The sequence below is a fragment of the Nicotiana sylvestris genome, chromosome 10 (assembly GCF_000393655.2).
Source record: "Nicotiana sylvestris chromosome 10, ASM39365v2, whole genome shotgun sequence".
NCBI lineage: Eukaryota > Viridiplantae > Streptophyta > Magnoliopsida > Solanales > Solanaceae > Nicotiana > Nicotiana sylvestris.
Window position 1 is genome coordinate 136466804 of NC_091066.1, and position 10532 is coordinate 136477335.

General features: G+C 34.6%; 1 protein-coding gene across 2 annotated transcripts; it reads right to left on the reverse strand.

Annotated features, from left to right (window-relative positions):
* Positions 1-716: 716 nt before the first annotated feature.
* Positions 717-6232, reverse strand: LOC104217173 (TORTIFOLIA1-like protein 4). Of its 2 annotated transcripts, none has more exons than XM_009767338.2 (5): positions 5280-6232; positions 5061-5160; positions 2872-3458; positions 2191-2704; positions 717-1067 (listed from the first exon to the last, which is right to left on the reverse strand). In XM_009767338.2, exons 1-4 carry the CDS (start codon positions 6066-6068, stop codon positions 2198-2200), a joined length of 1983 nt encoding a protein of 660 aa, XP_009765640.1. In that variant the 5' UTR covers positions 6069-6232; the 3' UTR covers positions 717-1067; positions 2191-2197. The 2 variants fall into 2 exon arrangements, with proteins under 2 accessions (XP_009765640.1, XP_009765639.1); XM_009767337.2 differs by having other exon boundaries at positions 717-1064; positions 5280-6231.
* Between the last annotated feature and the right edge of the window lie 4300 nt (positions 6233-10532).

Here is a 10532-nt window from a genome sequence, read left to right on the forward strand (position 1 = left end):
AGTTCGCGATTGGCCAATCTATTAAGAAAAAGTATTTTTAAGTATCACTTTATGAATGAAGACATGTATAAATTTACTTTATAATTAATATTATTTAAAAGGAGAAATAATTTTAATTATTTAGTATTAGATATTTTAATGAAGTTATTTAGTTCTATTTTACTTAAAATATTTCATGTTTTGTTTGAGAATTGGTGAGATTCGCGGAAAGAAAGTGTTGGAAAGATAATAATGGAAGAAAAGGCACGGTAAAGAAGGAGAAAGGGACAACATTCTAATGGTTGACTTTCCAATCTCAGTCGTAGTTAAAGCACTGAAAAACTTTTAAAGGAAAAAACTTACTCACTTGGTATTAGTACCAAATCAAAAGAAATTTGCCGTGGTTAAGTATAACTTAGGTGAGAATACATTTAAATTTACCGCGATTACGTGATATATTGTAATTAACGTTCATTAATTTAATGTAAACACTTACATATAAGTTCTTTCTGCTTTTACAAGTAATCACGTGGTGAGCGTTCCTCTCCCCTTCCCATGTTTTCACATTCTCCATATTGAACATGTTCGAATTGAATTACTAGTAAGGACTTTACCAGTTCCCACATCGTGTGAGAAATTAGTTACTTGACTCAAGACGCGTAGGCATACTTGTCAACAACCAGGGAACAAAGCAGGTCATCGTTTGACTTGTCAAGAGTTCCTTTTCGACACCAGTATTATCATTTCCAAGAAGTTGCTTATGACTTTAGACTAACGTTTAGAACAAACAGCATTGATTAAAATTGATAAGCTTAACATTCAGAGCTTCTGTACAGATTCCCCCCTTTTCTTGCCGACAATGGAACTCATTTATTAGCCCTTAAATACTATCCCAAATGACCAGGTAATAAATATTGAAAATCTAGTCTTGGTTTCTGATCGGTTGGGCTTCTTCACAACAATTCGCTTTAATCTTTCCAAGTAAATGGTTCCTTCTAGTCCCATCCACCCGGATTCTGATGGGATAAAGATTCTCTGCCCAAATAGTTCAGCATTGAGACTCGAGCTTTTTTTGTCCGCACGACCTGCTAAGAGAACGAAATATTATTAGTTTATAACGCAGAGAAACCCTCTGAGCTGCGACTATAGTTGTAATGCTTCATAGTTCCATCGCAAGCAGAAGATCAACATATGATGACAGATTGTGTTAACTTTATGAATGGGATCCAGGGAAATTATACATAACCCTTCCATGATTAACAGGAAGAAATATTCAGCTTATGGACATCGATGGGTAAAACAGAATGACAAAAATGAACAAGTTCTTTTTACCAATTAGGTAACTACTAACGGCTGTCAAATTACAGTGAAGAGTTGCAAAAAACTATATATTGAAAAGTTAGACACCACCAAAACCAACTGATTCCACGTTGCGCTCAAGGGGAACAAAGCACCATGCCCTGTAGATGTATAGTGGCAGGTGCTAAGGAACAGGTTTCATTATATCAGGAAACTATGCCGAAAACTAGGGCTGTCAAATTTGGCCCAAGCCCAAATGACCCGCCCAAGGTTGGGTTGGTTATTGACCCGCCCATTTATTGAACTTAGCCCATCTTGACCCAACCCATTTAAAATTGGGCTAATTTTTAGCCCAAATTGATCCATGAGTAAGTTTGTCAAAATATCTTAGAAATAATTTTTTATTTTTTGTTTAATATTTTAAATATGACCATAACAAAAGCAAAAAAGCCTTATTTAGTAATTATACAATTTATAAGAAAATAAAACATATTAATTAAAGTTTAATAAGAGTTGAGCTGGTTGGGTTATGACCCGAATTTTAACCCATCTTGACTCAACCCATCTTAGCCCAAGTAACTTTTGGGCAGGTCGATGACTCAACCCATTTTGACCCGCCCAAAATTGACCCAACACGCCCATTTGACACCCCTACCGAAAACTAAGAAATACAGAAAGGAGCATGGAAGAAGAAACTGAAAGTGTGAGAGAGAAACATTTTTCAAACTTCTAGTATCATTAGAGAGCATTGGGATGATTTGAGACAATAGACAAGTATGCCTTCAATAACCAAACAGTTGATACATCCTGATAGAGAAAATCTAGTAGATATATGAAGGCAATAGTAGAAAAGAAGCTCGACAAAGATATGGATGGCAATAATTTAGTGTCAAGCTAAAGAAAAACAATCACCTAGTGCTCAAGTTTGCTGCTGTATGCAATTTGCAAATGAAGCCCCGGTAAGCCTACCAACATGACAAAAACCTGCACTTTCACCATCTCGAGCTATTCTCTCTTTTCTTCTATTGGAGTTGGAATGTAATGATAAGTTGCGTTCGTTCTGAGTGACACCCATATGGTTCAGAGAAGATAAATTCTTATTCTGCTTTTGGCCCATCAAATTTTCCTGGTTCAACATCTTGGTGGTAGCATCTGTTTCTGGCTGACTATACATGGTGGTATTCTGGCTTCCAGTGGAGAAAGATATTCTTGAAATTGAGTTTTGCCCTTCTGAACTTCTCCAAAATTTAGGACTCAAAAATTCTGCACGAGGGAGCATGAAACATGTACTTCCTGTAAAATCGGTATTTGAAATCCTCCCTGTTGTTATTCCCAAATCGTGCTGCATTTCATCAAGTAATCTCTCCAAACCATTTACACGTTTCTCTAATGAACTCATTCCATTTCGTGAGCTGCCGATAAATCCCTGCAATGAAGAAGAGATAGACTGAGCTCAGCATGCGTCTCTTGGCATAAAATATTACTCATTACTCTTAAATAATGCAGACTACAGAATGTGACAAAAACTAAATGGAGACCAAACGTTAAATACGATGTTTGAAGGATGCTGAGCAGAGGGCAGAAGAAATGTACCTGGAGGAGGTTCAACAAACTGGACTGTTGGTTTTCAATCTGAACAAGCTGTTTGCTGATAGAACAGAAATTTTCATACTCTTTATGACTCAGGAGTGCATCTTCATTGATATTTCCATCAGGTACATCCATATTATAATTGTAATCCTCACACAGTGGAACAACCCGAGAACTTGACCGTGAATTACCATACCTATGGAACTTTCCATCAGGAGGTTTGTTAAATAGAGTTGACTTTACTTCTGAGTTTGAACTGCTACAACTAACTGTATCTGCTGACTCTTGAACTCTAGGATTTTGACTCTTCTGTTCATCTTCATCATCCACCTCCAATGAAGAAGCCAGGGAAACAGTCCGTTTCAATTTTGCATCAGGGGATTTTCTTAAATCCAGCTTACAGGAGCTTATGACATTTGATTTTGTGCGGCGGAACCTAATAGAATTGTTCTTCTGGGAGGTGATAGAGGAAGAACTACTGGATGCAGGTGACTTGCTTGGGCGGGTTGCTTTCTTCCGATGAGGGGTCTCTCTGGCTGTATCACTTGAACTTTTGGAAGGGGTTGGAGAACAGGCACCACTACCACAATCTGGAGACAGATTCATACTACATTCTGTAAATTTGTCATCTCATATGATGATTTTAGGTAGCAGAATGTAGGTGATAAACGTATTGCATTTACAATAAGAGGCTAAAGATGCAAATATATAGGGGACGAATCAACATCAATCTCTTGTACTAACATGTCATACAATCAAATAACAGTAGACATAAAAATAAGTAGCAATTAGGATAAGGAGATTCAACATTCGACAAAGGAAAATAGCCTGAAAGTTCAATTTAACCAAAGGTTGGAACAAAAGGGTTGAAATTTTCAGACAAGGAAACTGGAAACAAAGGGTTAAGCTTCCTTTTAAGCCAATATTTCCGTAGAGTTGAGGAATTCAGCTTCCACTTCAGTCAGTCACCATTCAAAAAAACTGGTGTTTGCACCGACATGGGTCTCTCGTCCATAAAATTTTAGCATTTAACTATGGATAATTACTATGTATCTTGCACTATGCTTCCACCTACTTATAGTGACATCACATATAATTTGTAAAAATGGAAAAAAGTTTCATATTTTGAATATTGAAATGACATTTTAAGTCACGATCAAGGAAAAAAAGTTAAAAGAACGATTACATCTGGGGTGTACATGGACCGGGTTGGTTCGGTTTTTATCAAAACCAAACCAAACTAACTATATCGGTTTGGATTGGTTTCGGTTTTGTCGGGTTTTGTTTGTTACATGAATATTATTTCAATCTTAATTTGTTAAAATTATAGATAAGCTTTGATAAATGAGTAAATATGAAAAAAATTGATAAACATATGATCTATTAAAATATTCTAATAGGAGAATTTTTTTAGTAATACGTGATAGTTATTTTCTTAGTCGTCTAACAATAATTTTTCGTTAATTTATGGTTTCAAGGTTAATACATGAGAGGATCCCAAATATTTCTTCATTTTCTAAAGAAAATTCACTATAAAGTCTTAAAAATATAAATAAAATTTATATATTTATATGTCGGTTTGGTTCGGTTTTTTTTTACTCAATACTAAACCAAGTCAAACCAAACCTAGCCGGGTTTTTTAATCGGTTTGATTTGGTTTTTCGGTTTGGTGCGGTTTTCCGGTTCGGTTTGAACACCTCTAATTATATCACTTCAATTTGTGACTAATACTCTTTTTCTTTTTTCATTTTTTGTTTGAAATTCCGATAACTTGTTTTAGGTCAAACAACGGTAATAGAAAGTTCACAATACAATTATCTATAAACGTAGCTCTCCAATAAACTCGAAACTAGATCCTATTTGAGTATTATTCATTGCTCTCTGACTCACTCTTAACATCACTAACCACTATCGAATCCTCTCATCTCTCTGACTGCTTAAGAAATATTGCTAAAACATCCACATGAAAACTAGGGGAAATCAAATATCCAGGCTCTTCAGATGATTTTATTCTTTTAATTTACAGAATAAGTTTTATATCTTGACAGCGTCAAATTTTTTACCACAATAAGATTACTTATTAATGGCAGGTAAATCATTGATAAGCACTAATTCATAATATGATTTTGCCAAGAAAAAGGAAAAAAAAAATTAATTTTCCACAGAAAACTTTCGCATTTATTAAATGTTACCTTTTGGTGCAAACTTGGATTGTGATCCATCATCTGAAGTACTTGCAACCTCCTTCCACCATTCTAACGCCCGATTCATCATCTCTCTCACAACCTTCACCTGTAGATTTAAAGCAGCATTTAATAAGCCAATTTTTCTTTTAATTTTTTAAAATTTAAAAAACGATCAGCACGCTATTATTTTCTTTGGATTTTTCTGCAGTCTACTGTATTTTGTACCTTATCGAATCTTCTGTTGTCCAATGACGTGATGCAGAAAGCCTTCAACTCTGATAACAACTCTCTCTCGGCCACAGCCAATCTTCCTAATGTCTCCGCCGCGGCTTTCCGCACAGTCCAATCATCACTACTCAGAAACTCAACGGTAATCGGAACCAAGCTATTCAACACATTTTTACTCGAAGCACCACCAACACTCACAATACTACCAATGAGCGACAGCAACGCTGATTTCGCTTTAAAGCTATCGTTCTTCACCAATTTCAAGAGCTTCAGCAGCAGTTTCTTCAGCTCTGCCGGCTCCGGATCAGGTGATGCTTCAATTGCTGCCGCGAGGCACAGCGAAGCTCCGATCTGCGAGTTATTATCCTGTTCGTGCATAATAGCGTCTATTAACGGCTTCAAAATAGACGAAAACGGAGGTTGAGTAATTTCCGACGCAATTGACGAAACAGCTTCTACACAGGCCGAGCGAACTGCAGAGTCAGGGTCACGAAGTCGCCGGAGGACAGAGGAAAGCATTTTCCCGAGATGCGGCGAAAGCGCGTCGCCGTGAGAAGCCGAGAGTACGCCGATAAGCCGAACACATTGCCGGCGCACCGGAGATTTATCGGAAGAGTCCGTGTTCGAAATACAAGTTAAAAATGCACCAAAACCTTCGCTGTTAAGATTTCGAGCTATTGACTCAAGCTCATTCGTCGCAACAGTGAGAGTATCACGGTCGGATAATCTATTGAGGCAAGTATTGACTCTGTTTTTGAGATCACTAGGCTGTCTCTGCAGCGCCATTGGCGGCAAACTGGAGAATATGTCGTTGCCGGAGAGGTACAGTAACGCCGTAACGGAAGTTGAGCCGCCGGCAACGGTTATAGTGGTGACGGTGGAAAGAGAGGGAAAAAGGTAAGGGAAGTGTGAATGGGGAGTCAATGGAGCTGGTTTTATATGTTACAGACAGAACGTGGGAAGGAGTTGTGCGATAAGTTAGGGAGTGATTTATCATCTGCGGGAAGGCTCAGCTGGTTACAGAGGAATTTATTTTAATTTAAATAAAATCGATTACATTGTTTTATTTACATTTTCTTCTGTCGAGATGGCTTTTACGGTTTTTTCCAGCATTCTGAAATCAGGATGGTACAAATGCATATTTCGCTGTCACTATTAATTTTTCAACCTTGTAAGAAAAGTTTTAGAAAAATAGCTTATGCCAAAGTTTTGGCAAGTGCTCCTACTAACCGTCCGAATTTTCATCAAGATTTACTATAAAAATATAGCAATCACCATAATTTTTTATGTTGTGATAACTAGGATTTATCACAAATGACAATCGCTTGAAAGTTTTATATGGTGATTACCAAATTTTACAAAAATAACAATCGCATAAATTTTCATATGATGATCACCATAATTTGTCACAAGACATGACAATCGCTAGAATTTACATATGGGAAAAATTCTCGTTGTAGTATGCTACAAAATTCTAACAGCGAATTTAAAATTTTGACAATGAAGCTATTATACCAAATTTATTTAAACAAAATCAAAATATAAATCACGGTTCTAAAATATTCATCTGATGCAATTTCTTGATCAAAATAAACAATAATAACAAAAACAATAATATACCCAGTATAATCTTACAAGTGGGGTTTGGGAAGGGTAGTGTGTACGCAGACCTTACCGCTACCTCGTGGAGGTATAAAGAGGCTATTTCCGAAGACCCTCGGCTTAGGGACAAAATGAAAAGGAGCAGTAGTAATAAGTAGTAACAACATCGATATATAAACAGCGATGGTATAGTAAAATAACTGAAGCAAAAGAAGTACAGGTAAGAATATAGCTATACGTACAGGAAGAAGGAAACAAAGACTACGAGACTAATACTACTGCTACTAGAATGACAAAGGGATAGACCGAGCTATCCCCTAAACTTCTACCCTAATACTCGACCTCCACACCCTCCTATCTAGAGTCATTAGCTTCAGTAAGCTGAAGTTTCGTCATGTCTTGCCTAATCCCCTTACTCTCAATACTTCTTAAGTCTTCCTCTACCTCTCTTCGTCCTCACCACAGCCGACTCTCACAACTCCTCGCGGGGGCATCAATGGCTCTTCTTCTCACATGCCTGTACTATCTTAACCTTACTTCACGCATTTTGTCCTCCACTGGTGTCACTCCTACCTTATCCCAAATAACTTAATTCCTAATCTTATTTCTTCTGAAATGCCCTGCACATCCACCTCAACATCCTCATCTCGGCTACTTTCATCTGTTGGACGTGTGAGTTTTTAAATAACCAACACTTTACCCTGCATAACATAGTTGGTAATTTCTTGATCAGAATGACTATGGGAAACAGCTTCCCTCCAAAAACCAAGCCCATTTATAAAATCCCCCCACCAATAAATCTTGTTTTTTTCGTGAAAATTAGCCTATAAAGTACTCTTATCTTCTGTTGAGTGCTAATTAATTTTTAAACTAATTTGTGTTGCTACTTAGAAATATCTTTAATTGTAAAAAATATGATTCACTTTAGATATGTATATTTTATTTCAATTGTTAAACAATCAATAATTGAATTCATATTAAGTTGGAACTGTGCACTTGGAGTTCTATAACAAATAACTGTGACTGTGAGCATCACCGAGTATTTTTTTTAATTGAGTTTTACCCAGAATTACCAATTGAACAATTTTGATCAGAAATTTATTAAAATTTGGACTTGTCCCAATCCAATTATTGTTATGATGTACCTACTGAATCTTCTTTTCAATGTCACAAAGATTGTGCTATCAAATCAGTAGATACTAATTCATCACAGTTACTGTATATTCTTCGCCACTGCAGGAAACTTTGGTCTATTTTTTAACCTAATAAAATAGAATCAACTTTCCCATATCAAATCAAATACTCCAATAAAATTAATCACTGTTCACTTGTACGATAATGATACTTATAAAAGACAGACATGCAATTGCCTACAAACAAGATTAATCATTTTACCATAATAGTACATATAGAATCGAGTATTTAGAGGGGCCGAAGCAAATCCCACAAACGACGGACTGCCAAAAACAATCGAATTTATGAGAAAAAAAGATTTAATAGCATTGTTGCTTCCCAATAATGCAACTTTGATCATTGTACGTGTAACATAATGATCACAAACCAAGCTTAAAAATACACATTATGTATGGTCAAGATGAATTAGTATGACAAAATTCTTAGTAAATTTTTTAAAACACACTCTAAACTTGATGGAATTCAGGTTTAGACTTTTTGGTATAAATTCAAGATTATAAACTTTTTGGTATAAATTCGGCCAGTGAATTTTTGTATCCTGCACATCAAATAAGTTACAATACTAAAATCTTGGTCAAGACTCATATATAGACGCCCCTAAACTTATTTGATTTCAGTTTGACACCTTATCTCAGGTGTATTGTATAGAACACTTGATGTTGGTACATCTTTTACTAACATCAAGTGTTTGATAGGAAAGACCCTAAGATAAAGTGTCAAAATAAAATAATCGAACAAGTTTAAGGGGCCGTCAATGAGTTTGGCTTAAATCTTTCAGTGAGGAAATAAGCTTTTATACTTCTTACTTTTAACCACCAACACACTATAAGATTAGTTATATAACTAAGGATATTAGAATTCTATACATTGATTGTATTAAGAATATTTATAAGATCAAGTTAATTACATATAAAATTATTACAAATAAATTTTAATGATAGATAATAAATTGAGAACCTAACAAAAATGATAACTAATTAGTAGTTATTATAAATTAAATTATACTAAAAATAATTTATACTATTAATATACTATATAACTTAAAATTTAGACCACACTATGCAAATATGCATTAGGTTTTTCCACGTAATACGGCCAGTACAATGTATGTCTCATGATTGGAGTGCATTATTTTAATTCTCACAAAATGATAGGTGAAGAAAATGAATCTAGCATATTAGGTCGTCTTGCTCATAATACTAGCTACTAGTATAAACAAGGCCAACTCACTTTAATAAGTCTACAGCACATGAAATAAACTAGACGACGACAGTTCAATTATTTCTCATAAATATATGCACATTGCTCCCACAGATAATAACTTGTCCTGCCACGGATATTTTAATCATTAATTTACGGCATTAACATTTATTCTTATTTAAAAGATAAAAATGACTTTGAATAAAGAAAATCTATAGTTCACGACAGTGTACGTTATTTGCTAAACCATGTGGTAGCAAATGAAAATCTCTTAATCATTTCCATGCAAAATACTAATATATTTCGTATTTGACAAATTAGTAGCTAAGGTACAATAATTAAGACAGGAAAAAACCTGAAATTATGAGAAATAATACACTTTTTACTTATTGCAGTCTATTCAATCATGATTAACCAAAAATATAGGGTTGGTTCCCTACAAATATTCTGTTCGTAACATGGTCTATGGGAAAATGCGTAATCATTTTTATCTAATCTATTTTTGTTTTTGTTATTTCCTTTAATGTCTTGTTTTCCAAGATTCCAATTTATATGTTTACGTGAGTGTCAATTTTAGCCATGTTGGAGCACGTTGGTGCGACTTGACATATGTTTCTTTTATTTTTTCCCATGGCAAGTGTCATGTTTTGAAAAGAGAACTCAATAGTAAAATGAGGAAGAGAAAGACAGACCTTCAATAGTATTGCACGAACCTTGATTCAAAATGTAAAAACCGATCGATTCACTTACTAATTTTAACTCTATAAAATAATATAGTATAAAACCTTCTATGATTATCATATATATTCAGATATTTCTTAAAAATAGTCTCTTTAGTTTGGGATAATATGTTTTCATTTATATAACTCCCTCCATCCCAAAAAGATGAGTTTGAATTTCGAGAGTCAAACTAGTTATTCTTTGTTTGAATTTTTTTAAATTTTTAATTATTATGATTTATAGGTTTTTTTTATGTAATTTTAAACATGTAAAATTATTTAAAAACTTCAAGATTCTATATCTGAATTCGCAATCAAAATTAAAAAGTTTGGTTCTTAAAAATCCAAAAAAATATCATCCTTTTTAAATGACGGAAATATTACCCTATATATATATATATATATATATATATACACACACTCCGTTTAAGAGTAAGCATTTTTAATGTAATAAAGACTAATGGAAATCCCAACGACATGAGGCTTAACGAAAGAGTATTTGCGAAATAATTTAAGAGCCCGTTTGGCCTTGAAA